General features: G+C 42.2%; 1 protein-coding gene across 1 annotated transcript; it reads left to right on the top strand.

Moving 5' to 3' along the window:
• Nucleotides 1-11,794: 11,794 nt before the first annotated feature.
• LOC141470427 (kazal-type serine protease inhibitor domain-containing protein 1-like) lies at nt 11,795-20,881 on the top strand. The gene is given in 6 exon segments (XM_074156446.1): nt 11,795-11,908; nt 11,910-11,948; nt 12,173-12,629; nt 17,832-17,992; nt 19,615-19,759; nt 20,751-20,881. Coding segments are annotated over 6 exon segments (1,047 nt in total).
• The last annotated feature ends 617 nt before the right edge of the window (nt 20,882-21,498 follow it).

Raw genomic sequence — 21,498 nt, 5'->3', positions numbered from 1 at the left:
ATTTCTTTGTACGTTATAGTAGACTGCTGCTCTCAAGGCTTGCTTTCATTAGATGCAGCTTTCATTACAACTTTGCTGCTTTGAAGTTGCTGGGAACTTGTTCTGAGTTATACCTCTGTGCGGTGAGATGGTTTTTATTGACCCAGCCTAACAGACAGCATCTTGTCTTGAAAAGCGTCAGCTCTGTCTGTTCTCATTTATTGCTGATTTTGGTAACTTCAAGAAGGAAGGGAGGGACAGAAGACAGCAGGGGAAGGAGGGTTTTTTGGGATACCTTCCGAGAATATTCTTAAGGAGCTGTTGGTTTGGCCAGGGGAAACATCTTACTTCAGAAACTCTTAAAATCTAGAAAGTATGGACTCCTGCTTTACTTGCTCCTAGGTATAATTTTGTCTCATTGATGGCATTCAGCACTTTAATACACCTCACACGCGATTGTCTTCCTGTATAGCCCTGCTGTAACACAAGGCACTAGCTCTGGCCTCAGTGGGGGGCAGACAGAGTGGTCCTAAGGCCATTTCAGTGGTCAAAGTGACGCTCAGCAAGGACCAGATACGGAAAGTAAGGGACAAAGCAAGCAAGCCACCTAGACTCTGTCCTAGCGTAGGTACAGCAGGCATGTCAGAGGGACCAAAATTAATTTTTGCTAATGCATCCCACAGTGAGGCAGGTCAGCTTAGCTGCACTGGTGTCCTGGAGCAGCTTGGTGGTGTTACTAGTGGTGCTATTATCCCACATGTGACACTGGGCAGAGGGCAGTGACAGATGAGCATTGTCATCCCAGCTATGTTCTTTAGGGCGGTCGGGATGATGCACTACACAACCCCAAGCCCTTCCTGTCTCTTTCAGGTGTTGTCTAACACAAGCTAGAAGCACCACTGAATTTAAGATGAGACTTTTGTATCCTGATAGGTACGGAGTGCAGCTTCCTCGTCACTGGTGTGCAAAGATAAGCCCTGATATCTCAACAGGCACCAACTGAAAATCAGCCTTTCCCACAAAGGACTGGTGCGTAACAGGTTGGCTGCAGGTGAGAACAAAGCCATAGGTAAGCGCTGCCCACCGCTCCCTTTTGCTGAAGGGCTCAGCCTTGCACAGGCTCCACAGAAAACAGGAGAGTGGGCTGCTACTCACCCCCCTCTGAAAGAGCCTCTGGTTCCTGAGCTGGGAGCTGTTTCACCTCCCACAAACCACACCTGCCCTGTAGCTCTGAGGGGACTTGGCACCACAAATCTGGATGAGCCACAGGACAGTTACCCCTAACGTTTACTGTTCCACCGTGGTGCCGGTTTGTTCATGCTCTTGGCAGAATGTGAATGTATGGAGGAAAAAACTGACTTGCTCTGTGAATTAATTCTGCTTTGCAGTGATGTTCTGGTCTGCTGTAACTGTTCCTTACATGTACTTGCTAAAGCTGCAGCCTTTGCAATCTTTGTCTCTTTAAGACCACTTGCACTTACTTTAAGCCTTTGTGGACAAATGAACATGTGTGAGGATAGGAAAGCATGAGGGACAGTGCGCAGCAGCCGGGCAACGCAGGTAACGTGAGGAGCTTTCAAGAGATGCAAATGCTTGTATCTGGTGCAACCCAGAGGAACGTAAAGCCTCATAATACGCTATGGAGAGTCACCCTAGCAGCTGGCACAGGGCCCAAGTCTAGCCACAGCAGCATAAAGAATTTGGAGGATTAGTTTATCCAGTTTAAAACATGAAGGAGCTGCACTATAGAGGAGAGCTAATAAAGGCAAACACGTAATACATGTATGTCTAAGAGCATAGCAGCAAATGACAGAGAAATACGACATCCCCCTGCTTCCCTCTATGCCCCCCACTCTTGTTTTCCCCCTAATTCTTGTGCCCACCTCACCCCAGCACAAGCAGGAGCTTGTCCTGCTGCAGCAGCCACCGGTCTGAGCTTGGAGAGTGTAATTTTTCATTTTCAGGAGGATGAAAGGTTCAGCTCAGGAATCCTATTGTTTCGGAGCATGTGGTTTACATTATGATTTCCAAGAGGTATTTGTATATGCAAGCACTACCATCTGCTGTAAGGAACACTTTGCATTTTTAAAAGGTTAATTCCATTTCAAACCTACTGATTGAATCGGTAGCAGAAACCACTCTCGTTTGCTTCCTGTATTTAGCGTCACAACATGCAGCCAACCAGCCATGTGTTTACAAGGAAAGACTGTTTAATGCTGGTAATTGGCAAAGGTTTTCTCCAAATTCTCACTGAAATAACTTTTCTATTCATTAGTGAATAAAAGCTGTTTTAAATTACAGCCTGTTGTTACACTTGGGATCAGACAATGGGCTTCTTGTTAATCTGAGGTGAGTGTTAAGTCTGTAATGAATAATTTGATGAATTTTCTTTCTTTCTCCTTCCCCTTTTGAGATCTCTGTCTCAAACAGACTGCAGTTTTCCTCAAAGTTCCTGTGGTCTGAAACTCTTTTTAATTGTGTCTTACTCACTTAGCAATTCACCAGGAGAATTCAATATTGAACTGCAAACTGCTTTGGTTGGGCACAAAAATCTGTCATATGTCTTCTTTTCTTCATCAGATTAGTGCAGGTACTTACGCCTGCAAACAAGAAATCCATGTTTTGGGAGCTAACATTTGGGCGATCATCCCTGCTAGTAAGCTAAATCAACAGAAGAGTTATGAATTGTGAACTGAGAAGAGGAAGGAAATTTAGTTCTAGATACAGAGTGGTCTTTTTCTCCTCCAAAAAGAAAGGCTTGTGTATAATGTGAGTGTACTCTACAGGGAGATCCCAGCTCCTAAGCAGAGGTGTGTGTATACTGGCTCAGTTTTCAAACAGAAGAGATATTCAGGTTCAGGCTGCACCTGCACGATGAGGTCCTGACTCCTGCCTTTACAGGGAGAGGGCTTCATCTGAGACCCCTGGGCAGCTGCTTGTCTGGAGGCCTGACCTGAGAACTTGCCCCTCTGGAAGCCTGTGAATCCAGAAGTCGCCTAGTTTTGTTTTTTCCAGTATGTTGCAGGGGTTGTATTTTCAGTCACACTGCAGAGTCCCTCCATTTACCCAAACCTCTACCAAAAGAGAGATTTGGATGGAAGTGGCCTGTGTATGTTTAGATGTTTTCTTAGTTCCGCTAAACTACAAAAATGTAGATTTGTATTAATTTGGTACTCTATTATGCTTTTATTTGATTGAGACCCCCAGAAAACAAATCCTTAAACTTCAGAGAACACGGAATTAAAGCTCTACAGGAAGGGTCAGACTATGCAGATAGCTCTCATCACTGCTGCAGGACCAAGTCTTCCCCCAGTCCAGAATTTTAAATTTATCCAGTTTGAGACATATGCCCCCCTGCAGTGCCTTGGTTTAAATATAGATGTAATTTCCCTCCCCTCAAGGAGACAGTAAGTTTGGGCTTTATACTATCCTTCAGATTTTCACAGAGAAATCCTGCCATGTTCTTCCCCTGCAGTCCACAACCCCCTGCTCTAAAGCACAAACGCGAGTGGGTCTACCTTTGCAGTGTGCTGTGGTACAGGAGAGCAGCAAGGCAGCAGTATCCTTTTCACTCTGCTGATAATAGTAAGAGCAATCCACTCCTGCAGCATCAACGGATACCATTTGACTGGTATTTTCTGTATTAGAAAGCCTCTTTAGTGCAGATTTAGATTCGGGTCAGTTGTCATGAAATAGAATGACAAATATAAGACCAGACCAGCTCTTCAAGAGAGCGTGTGCTTTCAGACAAGTAGGTCAGCATTTAATGCAAAACCATGATGCCTTTAAGTGCATGCGAGATGTTTGTGTTCGGTATCTCTAGCCACACTGCAGCTGGGATAGACTGAGACTTGTGAGAGTGTTTCATCAGCCTGGACAGAAGAGCAATCTGACGCACGCCCCGCTGGAGAGGGACAAAGCCCTGTGCCCTGCCAACTCAAACAGGAAGCCGGCGGAGCTAAAAGCGCTGGGTGCAATCCTGGGCCCATTTAAGATAATGGGAGTCTGGCTATTGATTTAAATGGGCTCAGCCCTTTGCTTAACTCATGCTCGTGCAGTTTTCATTCATATTCTTTCACTTAACACTGCTTCCAGCTTCCGTGCCGTTCATTAGAAGCAAACATGCAAAGCTAAGAGCTGTCACAGATGAACTACCCACATTACTGCCACCCCCAGAAGCAGCAGGACAGTAAAGGGGCCGGGACTAGTGCTTGGCTTCTAGAAATTGGCAAATCCAACCCAGAGCCCTGCCCCATCCTGCCCCCAAGAGCATATGCATTAATGAAAGGTGGGGGTAGCAAATATCCCTAGACAAGCCTCCTCTTCCCAGAGGTGTAAACTGGTCTGCAACATTTGTGATAGAGATCCACCGCTAATTTTTGTGTTTGTTTTTTAACCTCCAAGTATTTAGGCAAATGACCATATGGAGATTACTCCTGTGACTGGAGGCATGAGCCAAAAGCCCAGGGGTGCCAACCTGCAGGATTCTTTGATGCAGTCCTGTTTGCAGACAACACACGGAGTCTGGAGAACAGCAGGAACTCTAATAGCAAGAAGCACTGCCTGTACCCTCAGCCCTTCCCTGTGGTAAGCGCTACCCCTCTGAGCTTGTCTCAAGCGCTGCTTTCTGTCCTTACTTGCTCTGAAGCTTCCTCCTGCCCTCTCTCACAGCTCCCACCTCCTACTGCTGCGTAACTCACGGGTGCCCAAACCATCCCAGACTAAAGCCAGCAAAGCCTCCCCTCCCCACACACAACCTGCATCTCTTTTTCAAGCTCTCTGGTCACAGATAAAACATAAATGTCTGTCAGAAGTGTTAAATTCTGCAACAATTCCAACCAAAGCACAGTGGTGGGAGGCAGATTCCTGCCCTTTTCTCTAGCTTCTTTGCTGGGTCATTTTGATCTGACCACCATTGTCCAGGCAATAGGCTTTCTGCAAGACTTATCTGGAAGCTGTATCACCAGAGCTCAGGGCCTCAACCTGTGTCTGTTGCAGACTTGTTTCCCTTTGTAATAAGGGTCAGAGCCAATTGTGTCTTTGAAGAAGATAAGGAAAGACGGGCTGGAGTCTGGCTCATGGTTTAGCCTGAGGAAAGGGAGGCTTCAGCGCAGCTGGCCGCTTCAGGAGGTCCTACTCTGCCTTTCCAGACTGTTGCAGGATGACAGGGGCCCTACCAACACCATGCGGGCTGGGGGCCTCGCTGACTGCAGCCCTTGGCTCTGTATGCTCTGAAGAGGCAAGTGAATCATTTCAGAATATCCCAATTATACCACTGCTCTGGCACAAACCAAGAGAGACTCGCACCTTAAAAAACAACCTTGGAAGTTTCAGTGGGGGTACCAGTACCTCCTCCTTAGCCCTTCTCCTGCACAGATCTCAAAGCATGGCTGGCCTGGGTGGAGGCGCTGGCACCGGGGATGAATCCTATCTCCCTCGAGATAAAAGTCTTTTATGCAAGATCCATGTGCAGCAAAGACAAGCTGCTGCAAGAGGCAAGGATTTTGCTTTATATCAGAAATTGGTTTCCAGTGGCTTTTCTAGAGAAGGATCATTACAGTCTATCTGTACATTTGCTGTAATGGGAAACACCTCTTTATTCAGTATTGCTGTGTGAGAGAAAGCAGGTGAAGCTGAAGGCAAATCCTCCGAGTTTCCTCTCTGTGCCTGATTTTCTGGCTGCTTTTAGGGACAGGTAGTTTTTGCTAATGAGACTTTCCATTATAAAGTTTCCATTGCTTTGAAAAATATTAACTTTGCTGGGTAGATCAAACAGGCCCTGCAGTTATAGTTAGAATATCCTAAAGATTTAGTTCCCAGTAATAACAGGGCTAAACCACAGCACTGCCAGAGGCAAAAACTATATTATTTGAAATGAAACTTCTCATAAATATCCAGCTATGAAGTCATTTTATATCAGCAGCTCTTATATAAACTGGACAAGGCAAACTGTCCTATCCATCAACATTAAGGCTGCCAAGAAAAATGACTCCATATTCATTATCTGCAAGTTTCAGAGATTTCCCTCTCTCTGTCAGGCTTTCCCAGGAAACACTGTGTTTTGCTCTTTTTAAGAACTTTGCTGGTACAAGTAACTGGTAGCACCTCCAGTGTCATCTTTGGGCTTAAATCTGCTTGTCTGGCTCCTCTCACTGTCTCTCTGGTGGGAAAAGGATGGACAGATATACACAAACACACCTGGTTTTCAGCAGCTAACAGGCCAGAGCTAAGGCCAGAGCTAACATTGCTTTTCAGTCTTTGTTAGGTGGAAGGATCTCAAAACATCAGCAGAACCATGTTCGGTTTCGGTTTTTATCTTCCAGCCCCTCTCCAAATGCTTAGGGCTTGTTTGTGACAGGTCTGCAATACGAACCAAGCCAGCCTTCAAACCCAGGAGGGGCTGAGAATAGCAAGGGGCACACAGGGACATTTCTAGCCACTCTCACACTCATACCATCCATTCCTTGGGGACATGGGTATGTGGGTGCCACCCACAAACCTGGGAAAGGCGAGGCCCCCAGGGCCTTACCTGTCTCTCCCACCTTTCCTGCTCACTGCCCCCAGGTCCCCTGCCCATTGCCCCATTTCTGTCCTGCTGCTTGTAGCTGACAGCATGTGCGAAACAAGATTTCATATGCTTTTCATTTTTTGTCTGTTTTTATGTGGCAAGGTTTGATGGGGTTTCCCCAAGTTCCCTTGTCTTTGAAGCCCTGCTGTACCCGACAGGTGCTACTGTGTTACTGCTGATGTAGACAGGAACTGCTTTCGACGCACAAATTGTTTCACTCTGCATCGAACTGCAGCATCTGCTGCAGTAAAACATGACACCTGTGAAAATACTGTGGTCTGTGCAGAACACGGGGATGCTTGTCCATTAGCTCTCTCTACAATTAAGGCAGAAGGTGGACAAACCTTCATGCCCTCCTCCCTCAAGGGGAAGGAGAACGATGCTGGCTATTGCTTCTATATTGCATTTGTGATTAAATTGCATAGAGAAAGGTTAAGATGAGCAACTAAGACTTGCTGGGTTGGAAAGGTGGGCAGGACACATAAGGGAAATGCCCTTGTGATACTTTGTGTGCAAGACTACCTATCATCTCTCACAAGAATGCCTTCAGAGAAATGCTTAATTACCTACTGCTGACTCCCTAAATGTTTCCAGTGTCACCTTCCTGTTATGGGACAAGAGGGTTGGGTGTTTCTGGGTAAAACTTTCAGAAATTTGGTCTCCTTAAAAGATAGCAGAGACATGATGCAGGCTTGAAAAGAATCCTTGGAAGGAGCTTGTGAAAAGGGATTTTCAGACTTGCTTCTGTGAAAAGGAATCAGTAAGCCTATATTAAAATCAGACACAGGCACTGGTGCTAGGACAGTGCTAGCAGGCCCTTCTTTTGCCTTTGCAAGTTAAAATTTGAATGCCTACAGTCACCAACAACAATGATGCTGAAGTGTGAAACAGAAGGAGTCTGTAGTCAGCCACTCCTGGACATTGGTTCAAGGTAAGTCACCAAAAGTCTAAACAAAGCCTTACATGGAAACAGTCAACTTTCAGGTAGGAGACAAACATTAACTTTTTTCTTAAAAGCTAAAAAAAAAAAGGCAAATATAATGATCCTCCATTTTAACTTTACAAAGAATATAATTAAAATATATGTTATTAAAATATGCAAAATTTATAATTTCATTATATAATTACACAGCCTTATGGTCTAATAGCCCCACTGTATTTTGGATATTAGTGAACAATTGCTTTCTTAAAGCTCACAGCAGAATCATTTACTTTGTGCTGGAGAATAAGTTAATTACGGATCTCCTGCCTTTGATTAATGGATTTAATAATCATGTTACAGTAGAATTAACTTATACTTCATGTGCTTACAGCACTAATGATGAGACTCATGAAAGCAACATGTCAGCAAATAGGATTGGCACCAAAAAAAGCGATGTTTGGAGATCCCAGGACTGCTTGTGCCTGTATCACTGCTGGTCAGCAGCTCCGTTCAGAACCCACAAATGGCATCCAACCCTTTTTGCCTCAACTGTCATTAATCCCCACCATTTGCCACTTATTTCTACAATAATAATATAATTTCTACTGTTTTCAGGTAAGCTGTGTACCTCAACTGAAGTTCTATTCTGGATACTGCAGAGGGAAAAATTATCCTAGGATTGGTACAGGATCAGGTAATACACATACCCAACAGGCACAACCACCTGTAGTCTGCTGTTACCCAGAGTAACAGACTAAACATTAATTTTCTTTAATGCTTCGTTTGTGCACATAACACAAGTATAAAGTTTCTTGGATGGAAACACAGAGTCAACCAAGATTTACTCTCTCTAAAGGAATCTTAAGAATAGGTACTTAATGCAACCAAAGAGCCAGACCACTGCAGTTTCCAAACTTGACTTCACCTGTTCAAGGAGAGGAAACATTGCAGGACAGAGAAGGTACAAGGGACACTTAAAAACTTTATGGATTTTGCCATTATTCCTTCCAGGGCTCCTGTGCATTTCTGTGTAAGAACCAGATCTGCGAGTCTAGCAGGAGCCAGGTTCAGAAACCCCTACTTAAGTAAAACTCACATTGACGCAAATAAAAACAGAACAAAGACCTGAACCCCATTTTGCCTAAAAGAGCAGCACCTCAGGAATCGCTGGCAATAGGATTTCAAATTGCATCAGCCACGTACCTTAACTATTACCATGCAAAGTAGAACAATGCAATACAGGTCAGCAGCTTAGCATAGCACCAGGCCCCAAGAAGAATGCAGGAAATGACTAGGAATACAATTTCCTTAACAATTTACTTACAGGAATTATTCTGCAAGACGTTGCCCACATCCTGATGGAAGATGCAGTCTGAGGGTACAGGAAGCACTAGGCCATTTTGCCATGTCCTTTCCCTGCTCATCATCCAACTCGGCCATGAGATGCTGGCAGAATTCCTCACATGGATCACACCATCTGGAAATATCCAGAAAAAGCCAGGGAATTGCTGCATGGCCAGCACTACCCTGCTGAGACCAAGGGGACACTAACACTGTTCAACCTGCCTGTTAAAGAAATTATTCACCAAAACATTATTTCACAGATGATGGTAGAAAGCTCCCCTCATGCACTGCAGCTGGGTACCTCCTCCCCTGGTTAGAGGGGTAGTGGAGGCCTCGTCCACACTGTTTTTCAGCTCTCCAGGCAGCATTTGGGGGATGGTGTCTGAAAAAGACAGTGTACTTCGGTGCCTGTTTTGCAGCTTCACTGATGACATTAATCCACTGCCTCTTGTGTTTTGTTCTGGGGGATACTTAGGGTTAGGATAATTCAAGGTCTGTGATGAAAATCAACACTCTCTTCCTCCAAACCCACTAAAGCAAGCTTTAGGGATTGGAGACATAGTGGAATAATGCATATTTTATTACTGAACCACATGGGACTATGCCTTTAGATGTGCTGCTTCAAGTCCAAGTGCATATCCCGCTCTCCTTCCTTTCTTGGACCCTGCCACACATCCATCCAGTGTGGAGAGTTACAGCAACACTCTTCTCAGCCTGTCACAGCTGGATTGCCAAAGAAAGCCATTTTAGAGAGCTATCAGGCTATGTCTCTGTGTGACACCATGGTGCTTTAACCTTTCCCTGCCCTGATGTGTTCCAGGTGAGCTCAGCAATCAGTGGACAAATGACCTTCAGCTGGAGATCACCTGCCAAGGGGCATCTGGTCAAATGAGACCACAGGCATACTCAGCTCTGAATTTAGAGGCTGAACCCACTAAGAACTCAGATTACAGCAGTCAGATAAATGCCAAAAAATGCTTTCTTGGATATTTATGATGGGTTTCCTCAGTGCCAGGGCACAGGAGGTACTTCCTTGTATACTTCTGTTTTATAGCCCTCAATTCACGTTTCCTGGAAGATGACAGGCAAAGTTCAGCCTTAACAGGGGCAGTGCTGCCCTGCAGCCCCTCCCTGATGTGGCTCCACTTTGTATACACGGTTTCCCCACTATAAATATGTTTTTACTTTATATGAGCCTAGTAAATCCTTGTCCTCTAGGTACACATCCCCTACAGCTGTAGGCACAAAGAATAAAATAGACAGTGATGAGTCAACCCTATAATGCAAAACTAAATGTCCAATTAGAATTTGATGAGGAAGTGTGAAATAAAACACATTAAGCAGAATAAGAAGGTGGGACAAGAAATCAATTTCCCATTAAATTTAGTGGTTACTTTTTTTTCTGACTCTCAGTGTTAAAAGCATCAATTACACATATAATTTACTCCTTCACAGTCTGATTCTGTGTTCAAAGCAAAAACATGCATTACAGAATATGAATATGAATTCCATGACATGGAAATAGGCAGTGCCCTGTAGGTCTCTCCAGGCTGGCTTTAAGAAGTGCTCCCCCAATGCAGGCCGGGAGGAAATTGCATTATATGCAGTTTGGGAGAAGGACGTGATTTTGAAGCTTCCTGCTACTTCACTCAACGCGAGAGGCAATCTCAATCGGTGCAGAAGGTACAAAGCTGAATTTGGGAAAAGCCATGGAAATGTCTGGGATGGAAAGTAAACATACAACCCTAAAAGATTTGCCTTTGTGGATGGGACCAGAGCATCTGAGGCTGGTACAAAAAAATGCATCCTTCACTGAGCTTATGGAAGCAGCACCGGGAATATAAAAAGAGTAGAAAAAGCCGCTTGTGGATGATTTCAGGACAAGTAGGCACAAGCACGATTTCTCTTTCATTTCATCTTGTTAACAGTGTCTTAGTCTTCTATGTGTATCTTGAAAATGCGATGCACGTAGAGTTATTTTAAGCTAAGAAACACATAAAGATGTTCCACTTGTAGGGAGTGGTGATGCTGGACCCAAGCTATTGAGTCACACTTGCAGGGTCTGTAAGTCCATTATGCCTCATTTCTACCTCCAACAGACTGTAAGATGCATCTCTGCTGAGCTACATGTAGTTTGAGCAGTGTTAACAGCAGCCCATGGTCTAGAGACAAGAAATCTCAGCACTGCAAGGGAGGGGAGTTTTCTGGAATGAGGTAGGATGATAGGGAGCATGCCTAAATCCTGAGATGTACAAAGGAAAGGGCAACGCCTGGTGAGAAACGACCCTGCAAACCCATCTCCCTGAACCGACAAAAATTTCTGCACAGAAAAAGTGGAAAAGAAATCAGAGTTACCTCTTTCATCTTCCTTCATAACTCGTAGTTTAAGTACATCTTAAGAAACAATGACAGGCAAGTGCTATGAAAAGACAAACAATGCATCTAATGCTTCAGCAAAACCTCCTTTTGGTGTGTTTAGAGATGCTGTGGGGGCTTGCTCATGTTTGTCTGTGTTCTAAACCTTTTGCACTTTGTTCTTTGAGCTAAATGTGGACCACATTATTTTGGGTTGCAAACCACAGACGCCCAAACATGGGAAAGAAGCTAAATGTAAAGAGGACAATGGGTTCTTTAATGGGTTTAAGCACATCTCTTTTTAAATCCAAGAGTTTAAAGTCAATTCCAGATGTCTTGGATTGTCCCTTGCTTGTAAAGAGCCTGTAAGTAAATTGTTAATTCAGAACCCCCTGGCTGTGATCATTAATGGATGAGATTTGGTGTTAAACCTTGCTCCAGTCTCTAGGGCACTGGCTCAGCTCACAGATACTGGTATCCTGGGTGCTACCTTGTACCCACGTTTATCTTTTTGTGATCGTCTTTTTCAACTGATGAGGGGAGAAAAAAAAAAATCTCATAGCAGTTAAGTTACTAATTTTACACAAATTTAACCCTGTTCCCCTTTCTACAATAGCTGCAATATAATGTCATTTCAGCAGAGCAATGCTTTGCAAATTTGGCTCAAGGAGACACTGAGCAAACGGCTTTTCAGAGAGCTTCAACTCAGCTGTCAGAAGGGGCAGTTTGGTTTCTGTGCAAAGCAATACTTGCATTCCAAACTGCATTAGAGAAAAGCCAGTGGGTTTGTATGCATTTTTATTATCAGTTCCAGATTAGGAATCTGATGCTAATTTCTTCTTAAAGCCTGTGTTTGCAGTAGAATTTATACTCTAAAACAAAAAAGGATTGTGATGTTTTTCTCTCACTAGGTCATTCTTTTCTTTTTTTCTTTTTTTTTTTTTTTTTCTCCCTTTCTGGCTTTATTCCAAGAACCTTTTCTGCTTGCTTGTTACATTCTCAAGATGAAGCACTCGATGGTTACAGCAGTGCTGGTAGTACTGGTGCAGGTTTCTGAGAGTTTTCCTGCCTTGTACCATCGAAGTTGGTGGCGACTGCTACGGGAAGGAGAGAGTTGTGGAAAATGTGATTTGGCACTTTGCTCCGAGCCTAAAGACTGTCCAGCTGGGACTGTATTGGACCGTTGCGGCTGCTGTCCTGAATGTGGAAATGTGGAAGGTCAGATCTGCGACTTGGACCAGGGCAATCATTTTTATGGGCAATGTGGGGACAACCTGGAGTGCAGGTTGGATGCTGATGAAGCAAGGTTTGGGGAAGTCCCTGAGCCCCAGTGTGTGTGCAAGTCTCAAGAGAGTATCTGCGGACCTGAAGGGAAAACCTATGAGAACATCTGTCAGTTCAACAAGGCTTATGCTATGAAAAGAAATATCAGCATGAAACATAAAGGACCATGTGAATCAGGTAAAATGTACAGAGGCACTTCCAAACAGAAAAAAAGATCTAATTTTTATTTTCAGATTTCTTACTAGACACTGTAGTCTAACTTCATGAAACTAATATTGCATTTTTGTTATAATTATCATTATTTTGTTATAATACTACTTTGTGTTAAACATGTGGTTCGGCAGCTGGTACTTAATCTTGTATGTTATAAACCTCTATATTAGACTAGTGGCTTTAAATCACATGGTGACTAATAAGCCATAGATCTACAGAGCAGTTCTGCTCTGAGTGAGCAGAGTGTGAGATATTTTCTACAAAAATTGCATGTGTAGTTGGGAGTAGGTAAACACATAGGATAGTCCGGGAGGACTGGACAAACAATTATTATTACATGAGGATTGACTTGATATTAAAGTGGTGATAGCAAGGCAGATCTCATTCATATATATACACACACATGTATGTATGTATATGTATGTGTATGCATGCGTGGATCCACCTGTGTGTATATATGGTAATCAGTGGAGGCAATAGAAGAGGATAGGGCTTAATTAACAGGTCTGTTCTTATCACAAAAAAGTCCAACATAATCCAATTTTGTAACCATCATAAAATCTAGCTAACCCATTAAATGGAAATCCAACTACTAGAACAAAATCAAACTGAAACAGTTTCCCTAAAGACACTTACAGTGCCCGAAGAGTTCTCTGCGATGATTGTTAGTGGAGGGATTCTTAGCCGGGTCATACAGGGGAATCCTGCCTCCTACTCATACACTGTTCTCATTCTTCACATTATTACGAGTCTTTACTCCTGGGCACCTTTCACCTAAGTCACATGAATATAAAATGAAAAGGAAAACGTGAACAGGCTTTTGTTTTCTGAATGAGAATTTTAATTTCCTTTTTAAGTTAATGAAATATTTTCTCCAATGAAGTAAATAGAAGAGGTCTCTGGGTCACAAATGGGTCACACTTCTGGGAATCTGAAATTGCATCTCTGGCAAAGGTCCATATATAAGTCGGGTACATTTTACCCACTCCTTGCTAGAAACCTGTTCCCTCCAATTTAGACTGTATGCTGTGCTTTTATATTGAATGAACACTGGATATTGAATACTTAAAAGGATGATGAACAGCTAATACGAGACTTCTTTCCTCTTTCTCTAGTTGCAAGAGAAACATCCATTAAAGAATCCTTTATTTGCCATTAGGGTATTAAGCTGGGAAACAAAGCTTGTCAGTAAAAAGACATTCAGAAAACTCAATGTGTACCAGCCCCCAGTATGACTGAAAGCCTGTTAGCCCTCGGGTAGGTGTTCTTATTTGGGATTAAAATAGCAATAGTTCTTGCATCATAACCCCTCCGGGACTATTTCAGTTAGAGTGCCACTCAAATAGCAACTACTGTTAACTTTGCAGCGGAGGTAGCTGCTCAGGCATACAGGCTTACAGCAATGGTCTGCTCTAATCAATTAAACAGAACTGGCCACATACAAAAGGCTTTAATTTGGAAGTACTCCTGCTTTTAATTGCTGGTGGTGTCATCCACCATGCCTTGCTGTCACCCCTGAGGTGCGTAACACCGTGCTGAGCAGGAGGAAGGAGCTCAGCTGCTCTGCATGCAGGCATCACCCCTTTCCCACTGCTTCCCGGGAGCCCAGAAAGGCTGGACCCTCTCTCCAGGAATGCAGAGAAATTTCCCAGGTTGTCCCCTGTGAGAGTCGACCAGTAAGCCCCCTCTCTGCCACGGCAGCTCTCTGAAGCAGCAGAGTGGGCATGTGAAAGTGCACCATGATTTGGACCGGTTTTTCGGGGCTGCAGCTGACGACAAAAGGCAAGGGAGAGTCTGGCTCTAAGAGGAGCAACCTCACTGTGGCACTGGCTTTCTGCTGACTCCAATTTGCATGAGAAACAAACACTGAACACTGGGGTTTTGGTACCAAGCTATAAATATAACCTTCACTCAACTCAAAGTACCTTGTTTTGTTATTTCTCGTTCAAAGCATCTGCTGTTTCCTATTGATGCCAAATGGATTAATTGTATACAGCAACCGATGAATAAATAAATAACAATAAATCCTTTCATCAGAAGAGTATAGCCTTTTATCTTCCATCTATCACCAGAAAAAGGGGAAGAAAAAGGCCCAGCTCCCTAAAGAAACACTGAAAAAGCCCTTCTTTTCCTGAAAGCTAGTTTTGATCGGTTTGTCTAATAATTTACCAAGGTTACTAAGTACATTGACTATATATTCCCCACACTTAACCCATCCCCATTCACATTCAAACCTCTCACTGATGATTTTAAAAAGTAACAGAACAATCTAGCAGTGATTTGCTTTATATTTAGCTGTGTCACATAATTTATTTTAAATGTAAATTTTGAAGTAAAAAAATTAGACAAACAATCAATCCACGAACTTTTCTGCCTTTTTCATCAAATCAGACACAGAGTACCAAAAATCAGTATGAGTTAAGGGGGAAAAAAATCATATTATCTAATTCATTAGTCTGGAGTGATATTGGGTTAATGTTGATTGCGAAAGGTGAAGCAGTATTTTGACTTTTCCTGGCTTCTGTTTTACGTCCGGTTTGTGTAGCACACGAGGATAATTCATGACTGGGACTGTAAAAGGAAAGGAGCAACTACTGCGCGTTCACCTCCAGACACTGAGCCACCAGAATGCTTTCTGTAGCTATCAACAAAAATTTATCTGCTCCGGGAATCAAAATGACAGGTTATCATAACTGTAAAGATCTAAAGATCTTGTCTAAAGACAAGGTTGTGCAAAGAATGTACACACAGATATGCATGGGAGAACTTGGCTAAATGCAAGATCTGAAACACTCAAAAAGGAAGTGTATAAGTTTCTGTTAAAAAGATACATCATTACTTCGTTTTTCTTCTGTAAAATACTGCAAAATGGTGTTGTGAGACATTTTATTTCTGGAGGCACTTCAAGTTTGAGTAGATATTGCGAGTATTTATTGTGTGCTCAGATTCAGAAAAGGCAGTTTGTTTAGATCAAAACTGTGGTTCTTCCTACTTGCTGTGAGCGTGATCTCACATGATGCCAGTCCTGGTCAGCCCTGGTCCAGCAAAGCCTTAACCACCTCGATAAAAGAACTCAGCTGGGTGGGACTCCAACCATGCCCAGACATTTCCGTCTCAGCTGACATCTGGATTCTCCTTACAGTTAATGGAGGAAGGGGGATTTCCAGTGTGGAATTCCTCTTGGTGTGTGGTAGACAGCGCTAGACAAATTTCTCGTAGGTGAACAGCTGTAATGTAGATGTGTAATTCAGACTCCCATCTCCTGGAAGCTAAGGATGTGTTTACCTGGTCCCTCAGCCCCGCACGGCTGAGCCCCGGCTGTGGACTCAGTCCTTGGCAGTACCTCCGTGTTGTCCACCAGAACAAAAGTACCAACCACTCAACATCTGCCTGTTTAAAGAGTTTTTCATGCTGTGCACAGGAATAATTTAAAAAACTCATGTGAGTCAATGTAGATGTTTGGTTTCATTTTTTACACTTTAAGCTTAAGTACAGGGGATGCATCATTAAAAGGAGTGTGGTTGCACGGAGTTTTAATATTTCAAAGTATGTTTTAGTATCGGACCCTACGTGATAAGTTCATAGGTAGTAAAATTCTCATCCAAGATATTCAGTTAATGCTGATTTGAAGACATGATTTCTGAAATAAGATCCAGGTTCTGAATGTACAGTTCTCATGAAAGAACAAGCATGTAAGGGTTTAAGTATCCTAGTTTGAAAACCTTACTTTTGAGGAGTACCAAGATTGTTTAATGAGGCATTCATAAATGGGGAAATTGATACTTTTCTGTAGAATTTGTTTGCAATTAATTTTAATCAGTATGCATTTGATGTTTTCTGCACAGATATCAATTCTGAAAAGCTGACAAATATACTAGAAACCTGGAACAGGTTGTTACAGTTTCAAATGCTGAAGCATAAATGCTGTGCCTATATATCGATTCAAACATTGCAAGTAAAATATATTAATTATTTACTAGAAGTTTCTATTTCCAAGCGTCTGGGATCTGTACAAAAATAAAAGCAATAATTAAATAAAAGTTTAATGGCCCAGAAAATGCATTTTTTTTAAACACTGGCATAGAAATAGAAAGAAAACGGACTTCAGAAGGAAAAACATTTCTTGCTAAGGACAAACAGATCAGGAAAAAAGCAGAGATCTCCAAAACAGGAAAGCTGTGATAACAGTAAAGATGTTATTTTTCCTCTCTGCTGCTAAATATTATCATCTCCTGTTAACATTTAGTATGTTCTTACACGCTTATAGAGGGATATGTATTTAAATCATGTACGAGTGCATCAGGTGATAGTTTATTCTTTTACTGTCTTCAAATCCCTGGCCTGGCTCCCTCTCGTGGTTAACATCAGCTTTTTCTTTGGGAAAAAGTGGGAGAGGATAATTCAGAGGCAATAAATAAACAGTGGAGGGGATGACAGTAAGAGAACAATAGGAGACAAGTAAGTGGAAATCTAATAATTATGATAAACATAGCATAAAACTCTATCAAAATAACTGGATTTCAATCACATTTATTACTTGTCTCATAACAAGAAGAACAGATGAAACTGATAGCAATTGAGGATAAATATGAAATGTATTAATGCTGTTACTCTGTAACTTGCATCCAGGAGTTCCATGGGTAACAGAGGGGGACAAAATTTAGGAAATTCAAAGCAATGATGTCCTCAGAAAACAAATTTTGACAAGCCAGCAATCTCAGTATTTTAGCTCTTAAGCTAAGTGAAATTTACCACAAATTAAGATGAACTATCATGTATAATCAAGTTACTCTGTGATATTCTGCTACGGAATTCCTTGTACTTTCCTCTGAAGGTGTGACTGCTTGACTGCTGGGCCTTGAGTCTAGCCCAGAAAGACAGCTCATGGGACACAAATTAAACTCTGAATTTCAGCTTAAGTTTCACGATGGTGTGCAAGGGAAAGGACAGATGGGTCCTTTGAAAGCCTGTTCACCCTTTAATGAGACACAAGGTGTGCTGAGCTTTAAAAGCTGCTTGAAATCATGTGGCTCTTCGTAATATGTGAGATGGGAAAGGGCAACCCGGTTTTATCACCCAAAGTAGGAATTAATGTGGTACGCTTATGTGTTTCTGTTGTCTTTTGCTCACTGCCTTCTGAAGCACTGTTACGTTGGTTCTTTGCAGCTCCTGTTATTGCGATGCCACCTCAGGATGTCCAAAATTTCACAGGCAATGATGTCATTTTTGGCTGTGAGGTGTCAGGCTATCCTATGCCACACCTTGAATGGAAAAAAAAGGGGAATAAAATGTTCCTGCCAGGAGATGACGCCCACATCTCAGTACAGGTAAAACCCGAGTTTTCCATGTCATACAGTTTGGGATGAGGAGTAGGGGAAATAATCAGCGAAATCCTCCTACAGGATACAGTACTGTTGCAATAAATAGATTCCCAATAGGGGCCCTCTGTCTACATAAAGAATTCTGACTTCAGTCAGTGCAAGGATCACTATTTTGGCAGTCCAAGCAGGAGAAATAACAGGGAGGGGACCATCCGGCTCTTCCTGGTGCTTCAAGGAAAGAAAAGATGGAATATTCTCCTTATGTAGGTATGACTCTGGAAAACCTAAATGAACATATAAATGGAACCATTTAGGCTACTACCAAAAAGGCGGCGCATGCTGGGAAGGATGGCTGTTGGCAACTATTTTTCTACTTTTGATGCAGAAGGAAATTCTGGCAGGTATCTAAATTTCTTTGCAAGATGCTCTTTCTGGATACCTGCCATTTGGGTTCAGTCCCTGAGGTGCTCAAAAGAGAAGTAAAGAAACTTGCTCATTTTATGGAGAACTCTGTGTTTTAATCTGAGGAGAAAGAGGAGAATGGCATTAATACAGGGTTCAAGCAAATCTAGAAACAGCCTGAAAGTCTGAGCTGAAGTTAAATAAATCAAAATGCTAATTCTTTTAAATGGAAATAACTTTCTGGGGTGACGAGCCAATAAAGCCAGATGTACAGGCAGACTGCAGTAAGGCTGAAGCATGCATTCACATGCCTTCTCCAATGGACAAAGAATTTGAACAGAGAGTATGCAGAGAAAGGCATGGAAAATCTGGCCTTCTGGATACACAACCCAAAAATGAGATGATCCAATGGCCATAGGACATAACCTGAACAAAAAGGCAGAGAGAAAAAGCAGAGAAAAAGCTAATTAAAGTAACAAAAGTACTGAAGTACTAAGAGTCTAAGTTATTTAGAAATATTTCCAGAGACAGGATAAGCACAGGTGGGATTTAAAAGTTGCTCAGAAAAAAATGGTGCGCGGAGCCACATCCAAATGCTCATCACCTCAGAGGCTAAACTGAACCCTGTTAACCCATCTCACTAACAGAGTCAGCATGACAGCACCTCCGTTAACATTTGCTAACAGTTTTGTGTTATTTGTTTGGAAAAGAAAGCCCCCCCCCCCTTACAGAGGCCTTAGCTGGAGTAAGTTGAAACTGACTGTCACGGATGTGTGAAAGCTCATGCTATCTCATGCCAATCCATTAAAACCTGGATGAGCACCAGCTTGGTCCCTCAACAAACTCACCCAGACCCACCTGCTGCTCTCATCCTGAAGAAATTCATGAGCTTGAGAAGAGGTGGCAATGCTTTGAAGCAGCAGCAAGAAGCAGTGCTGAGACACAGGACAGGAGGAGCGCTGGGAGAGAAGCATCAAAAGGACCAGGAATCAGAGCACTGTAAAGGGCAGTGAGGTTTAAAGAGCAGAGCAGGGAAAGCATGAACTTGGGAGGCACGGAGACAAGAGGGTGTGAAAATATAGGGCAGCAGAATCAAAGCAAATCAAAGCATGATGGCAATAAACAAAAAACAAGGATTGGGTGTTTAATCCAGCCACAACTATTTTGAGAAATATCATGGTGTCTCCTAGCTACTTAATTTCAACTATTTCTTTCTCTTTTCAAAGGCAAGAGGTGGGCCTCAGAAATATGGTGTGACAGGCTGGCTACAGATTCAAGGCCTCAAAAAATCAGATGAAGGCGTTTACATCTGCCACACCAAAAATAAGTATGGTGCAACATATGCCTCCGCAAGATTGAAAGTCATTGATGGTAAAGTTTTTTTTCATTTGGATGTGTAGAATACAAAAACGCATACAAGCAGGCTGCAAAGGGAGGCTTTGTCAGAATGCAAATGAAGGATATGAGAAATTACCTAAAGATGTCCATATTTTAACTTTTCTGCATGCTTTGTTTTTATTTTATCCCCTGACGGGAGATTCAGTCCTAGGTATTTAAAAGTCGAAAGTGCTTATGAATTCTGGGGAAAAAAATACTTATATGTTAATACTGTAATATTTTGCTGCAAATTATACCGGCTTCCAGAGAATAGAAAGCTGGGGGTTTCCACACAGCTGAGATACGTATTATTCCACCACCCTTATCCTACAGAATTCCTCTGATGTTAGTAGGAGCTCTGCACCCTGAACAACAGCTGCTGTAGCTGAGGGAGTCTTTGAACCACGAAGGTTCTGCTGAGCCGTTTGTTTTTCATGAAGTTAGGAAGGAAACAGTTGTTGCTCCTTAATGAGAGTGTTTGGAAAGATCTAAGAAATAGCTTTACTATTGTTTTGCATTGGGCTCAGTCCTGCAGAATAACATCCTTCTTCCTCCGGGGAGAACTGGGTTTCCTGGCAAACAAAGGATAAAGATGCCTTGTCTTACATTTGCCTCCTGGTCTGGGGGAGTTTGTCACTGTCTAGTTTGTCACTGACCTTGTTTTAGCACGTTTTTCTCAAAGCTTTACTGGCTCTGGTCGTATTTTCAGGTGCACAGGATCTGCAGAGAACTGAACTCATAGTTTACTAGTATTGGGTATTAAATATATTTTCAACATCTTAAAATGTGAATGATATAGAAATTTTCTCATATACCATGAGCTTTGATGGTATGAGGTCAAGTCATCGGATAAAAAATCTCTCCTTTAAGTAGATGACTTAACAATGATCAGAAACACTGAGCTTGCCATACAGATCCAAACCCATACTTTCCTCTTTGTTCCTATCTACAGCTAATCTAATCTGGATTCAATTATGTCTTGCAGGCTCATCTCCTGCATCTGCATTTACCGCCGGCAGTATAAGTGCAAGCTACAGCATTGAATATGGGGACTATTATGATGATTCTGATGATGAAGATGAGGAAGAATATGAATCCGGGGACTATGAAAATTGAAACGACTCTGAATAATAATTTTTATACATCTGTTGTCCAATACGTTTCACACACTGTTATATTTACTAGTAGTCTCTATGCTGTAAATGTCTCCTCCCATAACACACATATTCACCTGTGTATATCCGCCTTCCTGAAATTCAGCTTTGGCTGAAGTATATCATGCTACTTACCAGAAATAAGAACAGTTGTAAATTCATACATTTAGATTGTTAAATAAAATTCTTAAACATGCACCTGTCTACTAAATATACTGACGGGATCAAATTTTATATTCATTTTTAAAATGTATATTCTAATTTCTTTCAAGCATTCTAATTTGTCTACCGAAACCGTCCATAGTTAAACAAAATTTGTACCTTGTATCAATTTTCTTTCTTCTATAATGTACTAAGAAATATCAAGAGATTGTTCACATGGCAACAAGCCTAAGTATGAAGGTTGCAAAAGACTCTTTTAATCTCCTTAGTTCATATTTTCTCATAAGTTTCAGCAAGATTTTCCTTCTCATTTGAAATTTTCCATGGTTAGTCTCATCAAGGGCAAATTATCTGTCTTTTGGGGGACTGTTTACATTTAATGGATACATGAAGCAATCACAGTCTAAAGCTAGTAAG

This window comes from Numenius arquata, chromosome 11, assembly GCF_964106895.1.
Source record: "Numenius arquata chromosome 11, bNumArq3.hap1.1, whole genome shotgun sequence".
NCBI classification, from domain to species: domain Eukaryota; kingdom Metazoa; phylum Chordata; class Aves; order Charadriiformes; family Scolopacidae; genus Numenius; species Numenius arquata.
This window is presented reverse-complemented; position numbering and strand designations above follow the sequence as displayed.